We start from the raw sequence: 20,368 nt of genomic DNA, 5'->3' as shown, positions 1-20,368 counted from the left end.
ATTGTTTTTAGGGTGCAACCTGGTTATGGAACAGAAGTTTCCTCTATGTAAATCGAACTAGTGAGTTTGGGGTATGAACCCGAGAATCTGGGACTTTTTTAACCTCATACTTCAACCAACTGATGGCCTAGAATTGCTCATTCTGGACTCTGGAAATGAAACAGACAAGTTTTCTTAAAATCTTATCCCACTAGCTCAGGCAAAGAAGTTTCATTTGGCAGCTCACATAAGTTGGTTAACTTTAGAAATTCAGTTTTAAGTTCAACCCTCGGTGAACTCAGAGGTAGTGGTTTCTTAGCTCATTCCATGAAAAAAAGCAGCTCTTATAAGGAAAAATCCATCATATAACTTAACATTATGTTCAGCCCATGGAGGGAATCGTAATTTAGCATTATGTTGGTGAGAGGCCCACTGCAACAGTTACAGTCAGAATAAATTCTGTCTCACTCACACACTCTACCTCTCACCCTGGCAACAGATGTTAGGAGAATGGACCTCTGAATAGACAGCAGAGATAAACCAAATATTTAAAAGAAGTCCTCTAAAAATGTTTACCTTTAAATGCTTCTCTTTTTCTCTTTCTCTTTAACTCTCCCCTCTTTCACAAATACATAAAGAAAATCATTAGCATTTTGTTATAGACCCAACAATACATGAAAATAATATCGCTCATCTTTCTTTCAACTGCATGTAGTTATTTTGTCTCTTTCTTGCTCTCATAGGATTCACAAATATGCTATTTTACTGTTAGAACATTTAACTGGCAAATGGAACTTTGCTTGATATACTGACATTCCAATTAAATTGGACTTGCATTAGTTAAGGCATGACGAGTAACATCAGTTAACATTTGTTGGGACATAGGGGGTAGTTTTAATTTATGTTAATTAAGAAAAAAACCAGTAACTTTCTGGATGGTTACGTGAGCACATCAGGAGAGGGCAATTTCAATACCCAATTGTAAATTAAATTTATTATTTAGTAGAAAGATAATTGAGAAAGCAGAGAACAATATAAACTAATTTAAATAGGATCGGCATTGTAGCCTTATTAAAGATTTTCATTTAGAAAGAAACTAATATTGCTCATAAGAATCACATCAAAGGTACACTCATAAAATTTCCAAATACATTTTCTTAACATGTTTAGGTCCAGCCCTAGTGATGAGAGCTTTTTAAAAATTCTAAGCAGAAGTCCTTTCTTATACTAAATTCTCGAAAAAATTGTTTAGGGGCCATTTTTCTTTTGATGAATTATATTTGATGTAATTTAGTCCTAGCCCTCATCACACTATGCCAAAATTACTAAATCAGCCTCACAGCTGGCCTCTCTGCCTCTAGTCTCTATCCCCTCCAATCCATCATGCACATTATTGCTAGATAAATCTTCCTTAAACATCATTTCTATTATGGCATCTCTTCTCAAAAGGGGAAAGAATAAAGTGTAAGGGAAAGCATAGAAGCAGGAAAACATATGATATGTTTGGTGTTAGGGATGGTGAGTAAAATGGTTTGTACATAATCAAGATTTGATACAGAAGAGTAGTCAAAGATAAATCTGGACGGATAGGTTTGTTACCAAATTGTAGGGGACTTTGAATGTCAAATTACAGAGCTTTAACTTTTCCCTAGAGTTAATATGGAGCCACTGGTGAATTCTGAATAGTTCATGTAGGTCTGAAAAGAGGAGGGTCAAGACGAAAGCAGCATGTTATAGGGACTTGTCTATCAAAACTAAGAACAGGAGAAAGAGAATGAAGAGATTGGGAATAATTAGGAATCCAATGCAATCATCTATGCATGAAGAAATAAAATTTTAAACTTGGGGAGTGACAATGGGAAAGGAAAAGAAGGAATGGAAATTAGACACATTGTATAGCAGGGGTTAGTAGCCTTTTTATGTGTCAAGGACATTTTTGCCAGTCTAGGAGAAGCCCATGGACCCCTTTTTAGAATAATGGTTTGTTGCCTTCATTAATAATTGTGAGAGATTGAGTGAGAAACGCTAAATTTCAGTTAGATATTAATTAAAATAAAGATGTGATTTTTTTCCCATCCAAATTCATGGATCCCCTGGAATCCATAGACCTCATGGATCTATAGAGGGAAAATCCATAGAGATGATTGGAAAATTATTGGATATGGGAGTGGGAGAGGAAGACTCCTAGGATCAAGAGTTTAGAACTAGAAGAGACCTTAGAATTTACTGAATACACTTCCCACACCCATTCTTCTGATGAGAAAATTTAGGAACAAAGAAATTATATGACTAAACCCAGGATCACACAATAACTAAGTGTCTGGGTTAGAACTTGAACCCAAGTCTTTCTGAATCCAAGCCCAGTGCTCTATTCACTATGTCTTGCTACCTTTTAATGAATAGAGTCTTTAAACATGAATCCTAAGTTTCATGTAATAAAGATGAGAATCATGTTCATTTAAATAGGGATTTTAAGAGGTTTACAAATGTTTTAGAAGGCAAAATGATGAGTTTTATTTTTTGCATATTGATGAATAGTGGAAAATGTTGAGTTTGTGATGATTGGTGGGACATCTAGGTGGAAATATCAAAGAGGAAATTGGAGATGTGGGGCTGAAACTCAGAGGAGAGTTGAGACCTGGAGAAAGAAATGGAGATGATCCACAGAGAGGTGATAGTTGAAGCTACAAAGATTTAGATGAGATCTCCAAGGATCAGAGAAAGAAGAACCAAAGGGCCCAGGGCAGAAATCAGAGAATGCTTAGAGGCTACCATGAAATGTTATCTACTATTCACTAATATGCACTCTCTATTCTTATTGGGCTAGTCCTCTCACTCCCAGGAACATACAACATTAATATATTTTTGCCCACCTTCTCCCTGACTTTATTCGCGGTTGTCCCTCTTCCTAGAACACCTTTCCCTTTTCCTTCCTAACAAAACCTAATCTAAGCTCAAGTCCCAGATGTTTCTCCATCTACAAAGAGACAGTGAATAGGGCTATGGGCCTGGAGTCAGGAAGACTTAAGTTCAAATTCAGTCTCAGACACATTATAATTATTATCATTATGTGACCCTAAGCATGTCACTTAACCAGATGTTTCAGTTTCCTTAACTGTGAAATTGGGCTAATAATAATAGCACATACCTCCTAAGATTGTTTTGTGGATCAAATGAGATATTTGTAGAGTGCTTAGCATAGCACCTGCAACACCGAAGATGATATATAAATGTTATTATTGCCATCATCTTCATTATTAGATTGATGAGTTCCGTAAACTTAGAAGAAAATGACAGATGTATTTCAAAATAATCCATTTGCTTTACAGTCCTATGTATCTTATTTTTAACATTTAAAAACATAATTCTCAGAAGTCTATGAGCTTCACTAGACTGTCAAAGAGGTCCGTCTCTCTCTCTCTCACACACTCACACAGACACACACACAGACACACACACACACACACACACACACAGACACACACACACGTGAGGTTGAAAACCTTTGGACTAGTGGAAAGAGTGGGAAACAAAGCAAGACCTAAATTTGAATTCCACCTGAGATACTGTGCAACCCCGGGTGAGTCACTCAATCTCTCTCAGCCTCAGTTTTCTTACTCATGAAAAGGGGATAATAATAACCCAATAATAAGATTATTGTGGGACTCAAGTAAGAGCATATATGTAAAGTGCTTTGCAAACCTTAGGTGCTTTATAAATGCTATTCTTCTTATAGTATAGCATAGGTTCTTATTATAGATATAAACCACCGAGTTTAGTAGTTAGCAATCTTGTATGGCTTGCCCAATGAACTTGACAATGTCTTGTCTTTCCCACTAGACTCTGAGGATGAGTACTTTGTCCTTTACTTCTTCAGTGCTATGTACATAATAGATGACCATTAAGTGCCTGTTGACTATTTGGCTTCCTTGCCCAGATCTTTTAAGAAGAGTCTATACTTGTGAAGACAATGCAACAACCATTTTAAACTCTAGATCATTCCTGTGGCCCACTGGGTTTTAAGTTACATCAAAAGTATTTAAATACTAGTAACCCACTGCTGCAGCCAGCAGGTGATCAGGGCTAGAGAATTTTAGACATCTTTTTAAATCAATCACATAGCTGAACCGAGATAATTTTCTTTCAGAATCAGTCAGAAGTGGTTAGTTGGAAGAACTAATTTCAAAAGTGAGGGAAAAGGAGGCATTTTAGCATAATTAAAACAGTGAGCACCCCAAGCTGATGTAAACATCTTCCATCAGTGCAAAAAAGATAACTTGAAAACAGATTTCCCAGAACAAATTTAAATCTACTACTTGCTCACTGGGCATTCCCCTCTATATCTTTATTTTTATTCTGATCAACACCTTGATGTGCATTCTATGGTTAATAAAAGACTACTAAATAAAAACGAATGAATAAAATTTGAGGCAATCATTGTTAAATTATATTAATTCACCTGAGTTTGCTCTTTTTTCCCTTCCCTCCTCCCCTTCTTCTTTCAGGCCTTTGAGGGGGTGACTTATATGATCCAAATATGGAGAGAGCTGTATGGCGAACAGAATAATCAATGACCTTCTAAAAGGAGTCATCAGCCAGGTTGGAGTCATCTCTCAAATCATTTTGGAATGGTCACAACTTAAATGAGTGAGGAACAATGAACTGAACCATTATTTATAACAGTCATTGATGATAAACCCACCAAATGTAGCCTCGTGATCTTTTATTTCTGGTTATTTGGATCCTTTTTCATTTAACTTATTTACCTGTTTTTCATTTTCTAGGGAGGGGTACTTAGTATAATAGTCTAGATTTACTTTGTCATCTTTCTTCATATTTAAGACAAATTTCTCTTTATTGCCATAGAAACCCAGTGTCTGTCTTATGAGTATTGTCAATGTAGTGAGGCAGTTTTCATGACTTTGCCATCTGTATGCTCCTCTTCATGTAATAAAGCAAAAAAAAAAAAAAAAGAATTTGACAGTCTGGGAATAGAAGAGATTCTGACCTGACTTATTTGGCCATCCCCTAGGGAGGAATGGAAAGTAATTAGTTCTCTTGCTCAGCCAATCATAGTATTCCCTCTTGATACAGTAATTAAGCAGGTGGCAGCAAATTCTGGTCAGAGAGTGAGGTCAAGATATTCCTCCTACACCAAACACTGTGGGATGTTGTTCTGTCCTTTCCCCCTCACTTTGCAAGTATTCTACATCTCTAGCCAAAATGATGTACGTGATGATGCCAAAACACGCTTTCTCACCAGCCTTTACTAACACCTGGAATCGTTTTTCTTCCTGCTCTGATTTATCCTATTTACCCTACAAACCTTCAATATCACTTTCTTCACAAAGTTTTCCATGAATCTAGTTTATAACAACTCTCCTTTGACTTCACCTGATATTTTATTGTGAAACTCTCTGAAGCACTGATCATGTGAAGTCATACATCCTAGGTATTGGTTTTGGTAGCTTACTGGTCTAAGCCCCATGAGGTCAGGAGCAATGTTTTATCTAGACTTTGTATCTCCTCTAGCACTTGGTATATTATTCTGAACATAGGAGGTATCTAATACATTTCTGTTATAGTTCAATAATCTTAATAAATTGATTTTAAATATATGTGAATATATGTAAATATATACATCCATATGCATATACACACACACATACATTTGAGTTAGACAAAGTACAGAATAAAAAGGGCAATGATAAGACACTGGGCCCAGATGGCTTTGGAGGAAAAAGTGATGCTGGTAACTTTGCACAGCTCTCCCTCACTTAAATCCAATTCACTTGCATGTCATGGCATCACCTCCTTGATGTCATGGTCCTCTTTGAGCGTGAAGGACAAAACAACAACAACAACAATAACACCACGCATTTTCTATCTGGGGTGGTAGTCAAACTATGGTTGCAGTGGGTATCTGTAAGGATACCACTCTCCTGCCTTTGTTCCTAATAGAGAACTGTTTTCACAGATTCCGTCCTGGTTCTATTGTTATTTTTATTATTTATTTAAATATTATTATTATTATATATGATATTATTGGATTAAATATAAAATAAATTATATTATTTTAAATATTATTATTTATTTAAACAAATTATTAAGCTGGTATAAGAGTGAATATACTGTTAATAAAAATCACCTAGAATGGGGCAACTAGGTGGCATAGTGGATAGAGCTCTGGCCCTGGAGTCAAGAGGACCTGAGTTCAAATCCGACCTCAGACACATAGCACTCACTAAGCTGTGTGACCCTGGACAAGTCACTTAAGTCTGTTGCCTAGCCAAAAAAAATTACCTAGATTTTAGATATGTCTTTCAAAAAATATCTCATGCTATTCTTATAGGAAAATGAAGAGACAGGAGCTACATTGCATAGATTTGGAATTACTTGACTAGCAGGGCCCAAAGCATAATCATTAAAAGGCTCAGTGTCACATTGGGGGAAAAAAAAGTCTTCAGTGAAGTATCTGGGTATATATGTTAGGCTATGGTCTATTTCATATTTTTATTAATGAATTGATAAAAATATATATGATATATTAATCAAATCTGGAAATGACACAAAACCAGAAGGATATGCATCATGCTGGATAACAACATCTGGATTTGTAAGCAGTCTTGAGAGAGCACCTGGTCAAATCTAGTAAATGAAATAAAATAGGTATAAATATAGGTATAAATATAAAGATTCAAATCTGGATTCAAAAAATCATCTTTATAAGTACAAGATGGGCGGGGGAAGGAGAGCCACAGCTAGATAGCAGTTCATCTATAAAAGACCTCTGGGTTCTGTAATGAGAGGCAGCAAGGCACAGTTGATGCAGTGTTAGAGATGGGAGTCAAGAAGACCTGATTTTAAGTCTGGTCACTAACACTTACTAGTTGGGAGAACATAAGAAAGTCATGTAATTTCCCTGGGCCTCAGTTTCCTTGTTTATAAAGTGAGGATAATAATAATGTTATACCACACCTCCTGGGTTGGTCATGTGGCTCCAAAGAGATAATCTGTATAAAGTGTTTTTTAAACTTTAAAGAGCTATAAAACTATCACTTCTATAATAGCAATTGTTATTACTTAGTGTACTAATTGTTCAAGATGATTTGAGTGTGAGACATGGCAGCCAAGAAAGCTAATTCAACCAGTCTTATTCTACATTGAGAGAGGTGGTATGCAGAAACATGGAAGTCATAGTTCTACTGTACTCTACCCTAGTCAGGCAACATCTGGAGTATTTTGTGCAGTTGTGAGTACCATATTTTAAAAAAGAATATTGATAAGCTGGAAAAGAAAGCAAAAAGGATGGTGAAAGCCCTTTCCTTCAGTCATATGAGGACTATTTAAGGAAATTGGGAGTATTTAGTCTGGAGAACAGAAAACTTAGAGATATGAGTGCTATTTTCAAATATGCAAAGGGCTTTCGCATAGTCAAACAAAAAAGGATTAAACTGGTTATTCTTGAATCCAGATGGCAAAACTGGAAGTAATTGCATGAAAATTACAAAGAGGCAGATTTAGGATGAAGAAAAAACTTTTGAACAATTAGAACTATTTAAAAGTGGAAAGGGATTCCTTAGGAGGAAGTACATTTCCCCCTCACTTGAGGTCTTTAGTCAGAGGCTTCTTAGGTATACTGGAGAGAAAATTATTGCTCAGGTATGGCTAGGACAAGATGGCTTTGGATTTTCCTTCTACTTTTAGTATTTTGTGTTATATGGTTGACAGAAAAATCATTGCAGTTCTAGCATTAATAAGCAAGGATGGGATCTGAAAAAAGGTGAAAGATAATGGTATTATTAGACTGAACTGATGAGACATTTGGAGCATTGTGTCTAGTCTTCAGTTCATTATTTTTAAGAGGTATATTGACAAAAAAATTGTGGCTAAAGGAAAGGATTGCTCACAGGTTTTCTTCTTGAAGAGGCAAATAAAAGCATGGGTGGATTGATTTCATCATGTGGCCCAAAGCAACAAGAATCACAATTCCATGAGACACTTGGTCATTTGCAGGAGGCAAAAAGATCAGCATAAAATAATTGTATCTTATGCATCAACATCTGTTCCAAAGGATGAAAAAGTAGAGAAATTCTAAGAACTTGTCAAGAACTTGACAGAACACATTTTGATACTCATTCATTGCCTTGAATGCAAAAGGAGACAGAGAAATATATACTAGAAAATAAGGCTCAAGTTTGTGAGACTAAAGAAGCCAATGGTTTATAGACTCATCCCATAAATAGTTTTTCCCAGTCAGAGCTGAAAAGTGTTAGGTATGGCTAACATGGGCAGCTAGGTGGCACAGTGGATAGAGCACTGGACTTGGAGTTAGGAAGAATCATCTTTGTGAGTTCAAATCTGGCCTCAGACACTATGTGGGTGACCCTGGGAAAGTCACCTAACCCTATTTTCTTCCATTTCCTCATCTGTCAAATGAGCTGAAGAAGGAAATGGCAAACTACTCCAATATCTTTGCCAAGAAAACCGTGAATGGGGTCATGAAGAGTCAGATATGACTGAAATGACTGAATAACAACAGTTAATAAACACACACACACACACACACACACACATACACACACACAAATAAAAAATAATGAAATTGATTATATCTTAACAGATAATAAATTACTAGTTACTGATTTGGAAGTCATATCTGTATGCAACTAATATATCAACTAGTTTTTTTTTTAAAGGTAAATGTCAACATCAAATTAGAAACAAAGGCTGAAGATAAGAAGACATTATGAAAAACTGCAACACCTTCAACTTGACCTAGTCAAATATGTCACTGATAATAAAGTGGGAAATGGAAAAAAAAACCCCAAAGACAAAGATATTAATCTTTATAATCACCATTTCCTACAAAAGTTTATTCAGCGTAAAGCAGTTAACACAAAAAAAGGCCCAGAAATCACTTCAGCCAATAGATGATTATCTCTTTGTCAAGGAGGAGATATGACAGGCAAGGAAAATGCCAGATTTAAGATGGATGCTGAAAAATCACAATATTATTATCAATAACAACCTCATTTTATAAATCAGTGAAAGCAATGGAAGTAAAAATAAATTTAAAGAAAGCATTGAGAACCAAATGAGCCATATCATCTCAAGAGCATTCGAAAAATGCAACTGATTGAAAGAGCACAAATAGACAGAACATTGAACAAAGTTTTCTAGATTTCTGTCATTATGAGTAATAGAAGGACTTGTGGGATGTAACATTTCAGGAACTGCTGAGCAATATGGAAAACTAGAAATGACACGTAGAGCAGAGGGATTGGAGCAGGCTAAGAACCCATGCCAACAGAAAACCCATGTTGAATGTAACACTATCTTTAATGTACTGGGAACCAGCTGTACATAGCTCATGAATACAATCATAAAATGAGGTGTGTTCATCATGCCACATGAGTAAGAGAGAACTAACAAATGTCTTAGTGCTTCATTGGTACTTTCCAAAAGTAGAGAATCTGTGATTGACTATGGAAAAACAATAGCACAGAATGAAAAGATTTGGTTGTGAACTGAAGCAAACCCCCACTGATGAGGTCATAGATGCATGGAAGCCATGGATCCATTAACACAATGGGTTGTGTCCCAAGTTGTGCAACCAGGATAGTAAAGACACTTGAACCTATAATATAAAAGGAACTCCTGAAGGAAATGGATAGATTTTGTTTAGAAAAAAGAAGTCAGGTATATAATAGAAGACATTCCTCCATTGGGTAAGGAGCTAAATCAGGTGATCTCTCAAGTTCCCTTCAACTCAAGGATTCTGATTCCAAGTTTGAGCTTTCTGAAGTGAAGTTTCATTGTTAGTACACACTTTCTGCTCATGCAGTCTTGGGTTCTGTTCCTTGGATTCCTATGGGTTACTACATTCCTTTGCAAGCCCTGTTATGACGATCCTCGGGAAAAGCTAAGAATCCAAGAAATACATTTAATCCGCAAAGATTATTCAACTTTGCCTGATTAACTGGAAATAAAAAAATAGATCTGAGAACGGTTTTTGTTTTTTGGTTTTTTTTTTTGGTTTGTTTTTTTTTTTTTTACAGAGGGCTTATATTTATTCATTTGTTAAACAGAGTGTTGTGCTAGTCATAGGGGAAGAAACAAGAGATTCAGAGTTTAAATAAGACACAATCCCTACCCTTATGGAGCTTATGGTCCACTGAGGCATATGACAGAAACACCATTCACAGCAGGACACAAAATTATATGATAGGTGTAGAAACGTGCAAGGCCTCAGAAACTAGCTGTGTGACTCTGGGTACATAAAAAGTCATTTAATCTATATGTTTCAGTTTCCTCAATTGTGAAATTGGGATAATAATGGTACCTACCTCACAAGAGTACTATAAGGATCAATCAATCAACATTTATTAAGCACCTACTATGTGTCAGGCACTGTACTAAGCACCAGGGATACAAAAAGAGACAAACAACAGTCTCTGCGGTCAAGGAGCTTACAATCTAATGAAATCTAAATGGGTCAAATGAGATAATATCTGTAAATTGATTAGTATAGCACCTGGCACCTAATAGGTATTTAATAAATGCTTGTTCTCTCCCCCCACCTCCTCTTCTACTGCACTCCTACTGAGCTCAAATACTATTAATAGAACAATATAGGCACATGCTGGTAAATGTTTAAACGACCAGCCTTGGGGGAGAGGAGAAAGAAACGTGCACACACTTTTGAGTTTAATCTGATTATTAACACTGATTATAGTCTGGACAATCAACAAAACAATAAATCAATACAATATTCTCATTGAAAATATAACAATTTGGTTTTTCCATCCTGTTAGTCTTGGCACAACACACTCCTGGTCCCATAGCTACTAAGTGTCTAAGACAGGATTCAAACTCAGATCTTCCTGACTAGAGCTGGGTATGAAAAATGCGGCTGCTGAAGTTTGGAGTGTCTTTGTTTATCTGAAGAAAATCACAGAAGGTATGATGCTCTGTGGGGCATTGTACAAATCCGTTTGGAGTGTGGACAACAGCAAGGATGGGGATCTGGAAAGGGCATTCAATGGATGTGGAGTCTGAAGAGATACATAGAGTCACTCAGTAGGAGTGGGCAGCTAGGGGGTGCCATAGTGCATAGAGTGCCAGGCCTGGAGTCAGGAAGACTCATCTTCCTGAGTTCAAATCTGGTCTCAGACACTTACTAGTTGGGTCACTCTGGGCAAGTCACTTCACCCTGTTTGCCTCAGTTTTCTCACCTGTAAAATGAACTAGAGAAGGAAATGGCAAACCACTCCAGGATCTTTGCCAAGAAAACCCCAAATGGGGTCATGAGGAGTCAGACACAACTGAGAACAACTGAACAACAATAAAAATAGTTAAGTAACTTTGGGAAAATCACACGAACTTCCCTAAGCTTCTGAGATGGTAGCTTCTTCATCTGCATGATACAGGTAATACTTACATAACCTACCTCATGGGACAGAGGTGAGGGAAGAGCTTTCTCAAACCAAAAGCCCTACTTCTATGAATGTGAGCTATTTTTAATCATATTATTTTCTCTTTCAAAGTATCCTGTAAATACACAAAGGCCTCTAAGTACCAGCCACTCTGACTTCCTTCTAGCTTTGAAGCAAACTTAAAATTTAGAAGCAGGGTTAGGGATGGTTCTCAGAACCACTGCCACCTCCCTAACCGGCTGGTCTAAGAATACTGGGGAGGTATTGGTGATGGCCAGGTAGAGGCTGCTACCACTTCTGGGAATTTTCACTGAATTTTCTATCGAGTTGATTGAGCTCTCTACTTCTGTGCTGCTCAGTTGAATGTGAGAAGGGTGGTGGCTCACTTCAGTTATGGAACTGCCTGTATCATGGGCGCCTTTAGGGCAAGGTGACAAATTTGAAGTCAGAGATTTGGGGTTCAAATCTAATTCTATACTTACTACTTGGGCTAGTCTCTTCTGAACCTTGACTCTGGGCATTCCAGCCAGTGTGGTTTAGGCAAAAGGACATTTGACTTGGAATCTGAAGATGTCAGCTTATATTATATACTGGATCTACTACTTATCTGTGCAACTTTGGCCATTTTCCTTTCTGGGACTTAGTCTATTCATCTATACAGTAGGAGTCCAGACTAGTCAAAGGTCTTTCCTAGGTCTAAATCATATAATCTTACGGTCTTTGAGGTCTCTTCAAATTTTGAGATGCTATGATTCCTGTGCCTCGAAAAATGAGAAAATGGAGTTGTGAGTAAGTGGGCTGACAAATAGATTTCATTCAAAATAACCTGCTCCTTCCTCTATGAAGGTCAACGTAGCCTGAAGCACTAACTTTCAAGCAGGATTATTCCCTTCTCTCTTCTCCCTTCTTCCTTAACAGGGGAATGGCAGGAGCTTTTGGGGTGTTTACTTTCACATAAATATGGACAGAATTTACAGCAAAATACCTGCACCATTTTCTTCCTGCCTTGAATTTGGAAGGATCTGACTACATCACATGAGATGCAAATTAGGGCAATTCTCTATGGATTACTGTTGGTTCTGATTCAGATTCCTGAAGTCCAGATAGCATATCAGGTAATCCCAAAGGCATTGCAAGGAAAATTTAAGATCCTGGGTTTAGGATTTAATGATTTGTTAGAACTATACCTGTTTCAGAAAGAAACTCTCCACTTTAAGTAATGAAAGATTAGTTGAAGTTTTCCAAAGGGGGGGTAAATAAATGCTCTTACTAAAAGAAATCCCCAATGAATTAGAACTGTAATCTTTCCTCACTGTCTAATCAATCTCTTCCTTCCTTCCACACTCCAAAGAGGGGCTTCCTCCAGGGGTGAATGCTCTGTGCTAGACATACAGAAATTCATTATCTCATCTGGCCAGCACCACTGCTTCCAATAAAGTGTAATTATGCTGTTATTGAGTTCTTTCTCTCTTTCTCAAAGCCATGTTGTAAACTTTTAGGTCCGTAAGCAGTTACTTTGCAGTCAGTCTTCATTAAGTGGAATGGTCTTAAACCACTGTCAATTTAATCTTCTGGGTTCCCATTAATATTTAAAAATCTGTATCAATGTAAGGAAGATTGGGTGATTCTGAGATATACACATAATAAAGCTCAAATTAAATGTGTTTGCTTTTGGCTTAGTCAGCAAGGCTTCCGCTGGATTGGGTTACCCTATCACTGAGTGCTGAAAATTCTTTAACACCTGTCACCGCTGGAAAATTGTGTTTTACATCTGCTAGTGGTCAGCACTTATGGCCAGGGGTATAGGGTCACAATGGATGCTAAGAAAATGCAGATAGAAAATGGATTAAAAAAAAAGTTGGTTTTGAAAAACAAATCTGATATAAAAGTGGTATAAAAAATGCTCCTTATAGCTGTTTGTGCTAGGAGCCAACCTTTTAACTATGTTTAAAAATCTTCCTCTTTTCAGGGGGGAAAAATCCAAATTCAATTAGGTGCTCTGCAAATTCTATTTAGGCTTCTGCTCTTCTCCTTGAATCTCGAGTACATTAAACATCCCCATATCACTAAAATCATCTTTGGGGAACCAGTTACCCCAGCTCTCATCATCTGGTTCTGCAGGGTTATAAAGAAAGGTAGGTGGGTTTCCTCTCAGTGATGCAGTCAATTTCCTGAGCAATTAACTGCTGTTTATATTCCAAACTCGTCACATGGGCTGAAATTGTCAGGCTCGATATTACCTGACTCTTGCCTAAGATGTATCCCCAGTCAGTTCATCCTACTGTATCTTCCATCTATTTAAATTTCCAATCTGTTCTCTTCTCAAGGGATCACACCGTACTTGGCAAAGGTACAGCTTCGAAGTTCTGCAAATTATACTGATCTATACAAATATATGGTTTGGAAATGGCAAGCCTTGCAAATTACATTACCAAATTCAGTTCCCAATTTGCTATGCCCTAAAAAGACTAAGCAAGTATTGCTCCCTTGGAAACTTAGGGTCTGTTTTTCTGAAATGGCATTGGGCAGAAGCAGCACTCAGCTTGGGTGTAATACCCAAATGAGGGAGGTCATGGAAAAAAAGACACGCTCATTTTTTTTTTCAGCAACTTAAACTGAGACTGAAAAGAACCTAGTTGTGAGAAGTGGTTTTCCAAGCTGTCACTCCTGGGTGTGGACATGCATGAATAAAAACAGTCTGTTGTGTAGATTATGAATGTATACTGCATCAGAAGCTGTAAATTTTGGGATGTTTGCTACTGAGTCACTGCTTTTTTTTTTTTCTTTTTAAAAAACCCAGTGCATAAAACTCACACTGGAATATTCCTGACTGGGATGAATTTGTTCCATCCATATCATTCCTTCCACTCCATACAGTAGTACCCATTAATGAAAAAGCGGTGCTTTTATTTACTGCCTCTGAGATATCTAATTTCAGTCTCCTTAAATGCCCCTCTTAGGATCAGAGGACCCCAGAAGCTATGGACTTCAGCTCTCTCATTTCACAGCTAAAGAAACAGGCCTAGGGAGGTTAAGTACCTTGTGCAAGGGGACAAGCAATTAAGAACCTAAAGCAGTATTTGAACCCACGTTCCCTGAGGCCAGAACAGTGTGTCCTGGAAAATCCTGGAAACCACATGCTTTGAATGCAACCAGTTGTTTCAGCGTAAAGCCAATGCAGCTATCCATGGTGGCTTTCACCAGCCTTGAACAGGAGGCATCTGGACGTGTGCCCTTCTTGTCCTCCCCACCCCTACCCAGGCCCCCAAAAAGACAGACAAGATGTTTGAAGCTAAGTAATTCTCTAAAAAGTGATCAGTTCATATTTTTTAGACATAGCCAAGGTGGAAATTTGTTTGTGTCTGTAACGGGTTTTGTTTTTCTTGGGTTCTCAATGAGGTAGGGAGATAAGGAGAAAGTGGGAGGTAAGAAGGCAGATTTGAGTGATTAATTCAAATAAAATATTTAAAAAAATTTTTAAAGCGATCTACAGAGATACTTGCTAGGGAAGCCTCATACATACCAGTCTTCTCAAGTGTGAATCCAAACACACAAATATGAAGCTAGAAAATATTATCTCCAATAATGTGCATAGGTTGTCCACATGTGAACAAGAGACTATCTGAAATCTCCTCATCACAGCATCTATCTAGGACAAATGATCAGTGCTGTCAATTTCTCAGGTTTCCATATAATAAAGAACCATCATCCAGTTTGTTAAAGACAGTTTTCCTTGGCAATTAAGAAGTGACTTGTGTCCACATTGTGCTCTCTCCTCTTAAGATTCATGGTTTCACACACTGTTTTGCACAAGGTTGAGCCCTGGCTCAGTCCCACCCTCTCTAGCCAAAGGCGGTTTCCCACTTTGGGTTTCTGAGTTAGAAGAGCAAAAATGAGAAGACCATAGGTTCTTTGGATTTATAGCTAGAAGGGAAGGAAGGGAAGGGAATAAGATTGATAAGCACCCACTATGGACCAGTTACTGTGCTAAGTTATTCACAAATATCATCTCATTTGATATTCATCACAACTCTGAGAGGTAGGTGCTGTTTTTACCCCCATTTTACAGTTGAGGAAACTGGGGCAAAGAGAGGTGAAGTGACTTATCCAGAGTCACACATCTGGTAAAATGTCCAAGGTCAGATATGAATTCAAGTCTTCCTGACTCTAGGCCAAGTTCTCTATCCACTGAACCACCTAGCTTCCTAGAGGAGAAACTTGAAGAGAGCTTTATCCAACTTGATCATTTTATAGATGAGGAAACCAATGCCCATACCTCTGACGTGGCTTGCTCAATGTCACAGAGTAAATAACGGAGCTTAGATCTGAGTCTTGATTTTTTGACTTAAAATCTAGGGCTCTTTCTCTTAACTCCATACTAAACCTTCCCAACATCTTTTGCTCTTCCAATTCTATCCCTTTCTTCTTTGTCCCTCCAAATCCTCATCAACCTTCAAGGCTCAGCTGAAGTTGTCCTCCATGATACCATCCATCACTTTTCTAACTGCCCTTTTCCAGACTCCCTGTATACTCACTGTCAGCACCACAGAGCATCCTCTCAATTTAGTCTTCCTAGGCCTGTATTGTATTCTAATTATTTCTTGCATTAGTTCTATCTGCTCTACTGGACCCTGGAGGGCATCGACTGACTATTTCTTTTATGCTCCCCTACAGCACCCAGCATGGAATTTAGTACCATAAACACTTCTTGTTGAATCATTGTTGTGTAGGAAGAATTTTACAAGAATTGCAGAACACTGTGACCCGACCCACTGGAGTGGGCTGGATCTTGATGAGTGAGATGCTTAGCAGGAAAAATAATAGCAACATTCTACTGAGCCATTAGCACCATGGGCCTGGCTTCCTCCCCATCTAAACTGAACTCCCATTGAGCATACACTTTCATGAAGAATTTGGGTCAGAGTTCTAGGAATGAGTAAGGCTTCCCTCAGAGTGCTGATGGCAGGGGGGTGGTTCTCTTTGCACACCATTGCTTCTTCTGTGTGCTTCCTGTCTGGAAAATGCTTGCAGCTAATCAAGAAGGCAAACCCATGGGATTTGCTAATGTTGGAAATATAATTTCTCACTTTCCTTCCTCAGCATGGAATAAAAGCAGAGAATCAAGACACCAGTTGGCCAGGACTGGGCTCGTGTCTGAGTAGCATCAACTGGTAAAGAATAAAGGAGAAGAAAAGAAAGAATAGGCCAGTCAATACCTTTCAGCTTTTCGGCCAATAATGTGGCTTCATGTTCGGAATAATGCATTATTGCCGGAGGGGAGGGAGGACGAAGCCTGTCTTCTTCCAATTTGCGTCTGTGCCTTTCTTCCCTGGCCAGCATCCTCTGTTTACATTCCCATTCATAAAAGTCATCCCTGGCCTGAGCAAAATCCACATGAAGGCGACCAGAGTCCTTTTTGTCGGTGCTGGAGCCTAATCTCATGCGGTAACCTAGAACCAATGAACAAACATGTTAGATAACAAAAAATACTCTCTACTGATTAGAAAGGACCTTATTTATTATTTCTGAGGCTCTTAAAGCACAGTAGGCAATATGGCTTATTTCCTTCATATAGCATTGCTATGTGGGTGGGCAACCTTTATCACTCCCCACTTCTAAAAGGTGAGACCAAGGCATTGTCAAGCTGAGCACCTTGCAGAGTTGGTAATAGCATCATAGGCAGAAAGAATTTTCAGAGGTCATGTAGAGCAGCCTTTTGCTTCCAAGGAGAAGTTTACCTAAACCACTGCCTATTCTATTTTTAACCATCTACTATGATGGAAATTCCATGGCGCTTGGACCCCTGAGCCACAACTTCATCGCCCTAGAACATGTGCTGCTCCTGCTTCAATTATCTCTCTGCAGTTCCAAAAGTCACAATTACAAATGCTCTTAGGCAATGTTGCTTTATTTCCACTTATCCTCTGGGGGTGCTTGGGAAAAAAAAATATTTTACCTTCAACCAGGAGGTCTAACAAAAAGCTTTCCTAAAAGGCCCCACAATGGATCATCTGGCATGAAGCTCAGTATAAATAGCTCCCACAACCTTTGAAGGCCACAGGAGTTCTGAGCTTGGATCAGCTCTGCAGAGTGCAGCAAGACCAGAAATGGACCTGGAAATCTTTAGAGGATTTACTGTGAGCTATCCAACTTACACGGATTAGAGCAGGAATTTGATCTTAGAAATCAACACAAACAGGCCTGAAATCAGTCAGGCAGCCTCACTTCAAAATGCAGAAGGGAAGCTAGATTTTGGGATTCCTGGATTTCTTCAAAACATAAATGGAGGCCCCCACTGAATCAAGTGAACTAGGGCCCACCAGAGAAGTGAGAAAGAAGCCTTCTTATTATGTGTGTGTGTAGGGGGGAGAGGCGGGTTTGGGGAGGGCTGCAAATGACCCCTACTCTAAAAAGAGAAGGATACTCAGTACAGATCTTAAGAGATCACATAATGCTTTTCAAAGCACTGTCTTAGTGTCTTGGGGTTTAAACTCAGGTGGAAGTCTCAGATAAGACTCATATCCCCAAATAGGGCATTTCACACCTTTCCAGAGTCACAAAAGTCTTAAACAACATGCAGCTCACACACTGAATTTTCCCACAAAATTCAACCTCTTTCTTCCCTTAATGTCAACTGCTCCTAAGAAAAGGGAAGAGAGAGAGAGAGAGAGAGAGAGAGAGAGAGAGAGAGAGAGAGAGAGAGAGAGAGAGAGAGAGAGAGAGAGAGAGGGAGAGGGAGGAAGCAGCATTAAAAAAAAAGTGATTCTCCCATCTGGATAACAAAAATGCAAAATGTAATACTAAAGCAAAATGTTTCTCTCTGCTGTAGAAAGCTGAGTCTTAAAAAAAAAAAAAAGCAAAGTAATTAGGAAGAATGTCAGCCATTTAAATCACCTCCCACACCACACTTAGCAGCTGAGCACAGTCCAGAATCCCTAAGAGCAGTCCAGCTGTCCAATCTAGATTACTAGCCAAAAAACTTCCCCTGTGCCCATGTTCAGAAGATTGTTTTGCAAATGTCTTTGGTTCAAAAAGCATGGCTCTCCCTTTCACCTAAACGTCACCAGAAGCCTTAAAGGGCCCCTGTCAATGCTGAATCTAAAATTAGCTTGGCCTTCAGACATGAAATGTTCCCACCTTAGCTTGGTCTTCCACTTGTGCTCAGACTCGTAGAACCTCCCATGCATATTTCTGCCGCATTTTCCTCCCTGTCTACCCAACTTGACTTTTTGATCTCCCCCAGGCTTCTACTCTGGCTAAGCAAGAGGCTAGACAGCCCTCTTAATCCAGTCACAAAGGCAGAATCCTGGAGGGGTTATGCCTCTGTCCACTCCCTCTTTAGAAGACAGCAAGTCAGAAAGAAAAGGGGCACCATACTCAGCCAGTTGGGCGTTGGGTAGCAACTGAAATGGGTCTTCTCAGAAATCAGAAATACCCAGGATAGAGGGGGGAGGAAATCTATGCCAGGTACCTAAATTTGGCACTGAGTTATCTTCATTTGTGCTCTTTAGTTTTATAATTGATTCAAAATTGGGATCTGGAAAGGGGCCTTTGAAATCACTTAGTCAAACTCCTGCATTTTACAGAAGAGCCAATTGAGGTCCAGAGAAGTTAAAATAGCATGCCCAAGGTCACATGGCTTGCTGGCGGTGAAGCAACAATTTCTTTACACAAGCCAGGCTGCCCAAATCTTTGTGAAATTAAAGAATGTATATGAAAAGCTTCACTGATTTGCCAGTCAACAGAACCTCATACTTTAATATGTTATCATTTAAACCTCCATATAATCATAGTAAGTGAATGACAGAGGTTATTTGTGTTTTATAATTCAATAAATGTTGATTAATTACCTTTTATGTCCAAGGCACAGTGTTCTCCACCACAATTTAGATTCTTTTTTTCTCCCTTTTTAAGGACTGATTGGAATAAGTATGCCTCAGACTTGTTTCATGTCTTTATTTAGCATAGGAAAGTCTCTGCAGTGTTGGAATCAACTCAAGGCTCTGGGCTGGTGATGGAATTTCATGGCCGTTAGGGGCTGCCTGCAGGAATTAGCTGAAATCTGGCAATGATGTTTAGATGTTACTTCTCGGCTGGTTTTTCCCTCTTTCCTCATTAACTTCAACTCAATTGACCCACCTTCAGTTTTGATGAGTTAGGAAGGGGAGCTGCCTTGAGGAAGTATTATGTAGTCTTCCCTTAGCTTATGAGGGGGAAAGAAAGGAAGTAGATGGAGGGATGAGGAGATGGGAAATCGAGAAGAGGGCCAAATGGAAGGGGAAACATGCATATGTGTATATGCATGCAGAAGCATTTGCATATAAGGGCAGAATGGAGAAATCAAAACAGAGAAATACATTGACAATTTTTAGAGTACTGAAAGAAGAAAATATAAAGGGCAAGGAGGGGTAGCAGCAATGTGTATTTCAAAAATTGTAATATTCTGAAATCATCATCAGTACCAAAGGTATCAGTTTTTGATTTGATAACAATTTTGTTACCAACTTCAACATACACAGACCTTACACCTCAATGTGTAGGACTATATTAGATCTCACTTCAAAATCGTCAGAAGTCTGCAAAAATTGATACCAAAGAGCCAGAGATCAATAGGCCTGCCCAACCAAATTATAAGTAGCATCAAATGGGCAGAGTATAACTTCAAAACTAACAATGAACTTAAAGATCATATATTCTAACTCCCTTATTATATGGATAGAGAAACCGAGAACAAGGGACATTAAGGAACTTGCCCAGGGTCCAAATAATAGTATTTAGTAGAGTCATCTATGTAGTGCTTAAAGGTTTGCAAAGCACTTTACAAGTATTGTATCATTTGATACAACAACTCTAGGAGGTAGGTGCTATTATTATCCCCATTTAAAAGAGGAGGAAACTGAGACAGATAATGGTTAAGTGACTGGTGCAGGGCCACTCAGGTAGTGAATGTC

At 38.5% G+C, this 20,368-nt stretch overlaps 1 protein-coding gene across 7 annotated transcripts in view; it reads right to left on the bottom strand.

Moving 5' to 3' along the window:
* Nucleotides 1-20,368, bottom strand: part of ENOX1 (ecto-NOX disulfide-thiol exchanger 1) — a 548,229-nt gene that overhangs the window by 165,944 nt on the left and 361,917 nt on the right. For all 7 annotated transcript variants that reach the window (XM_027873687.1, XM_027873693.1, XM_027873694.1 and 4 more), the window contains one exon: nucleotides 16,634-16,867. In XM_027873687.1, the coding sequence (XP_027729488.1) occupies nucleotides 16,634-16,867 (234 nt within the window). The remainder of the gene's footprint in view (nucleotides 1-16,633; nucleotides 16,868-20,368) is intronic.

The sequence above is a fragment of the Vombatus ursinus genome, unplaced genomic scaffold, assembly GCF_900497805.2.
Source record: "Vombatus ursinus unplaced genomic scaffold, bare-nosed wombat genome assembly UNPS02014802.1, whole genome shotgun sequence".
Taxonomy (NCBI): domain Eukaryota; kingdom Metazoa; phylum Chordata; class Mammalia; order Diprotodontia; family Vombatidae; genus Vombatus; species Vombatus ursinus.
The sequence above is the reverse complement of the archived record's forward strand: the minus strand, read 5'-3'. Positions and strand labels throughout refer to the sequence as shown.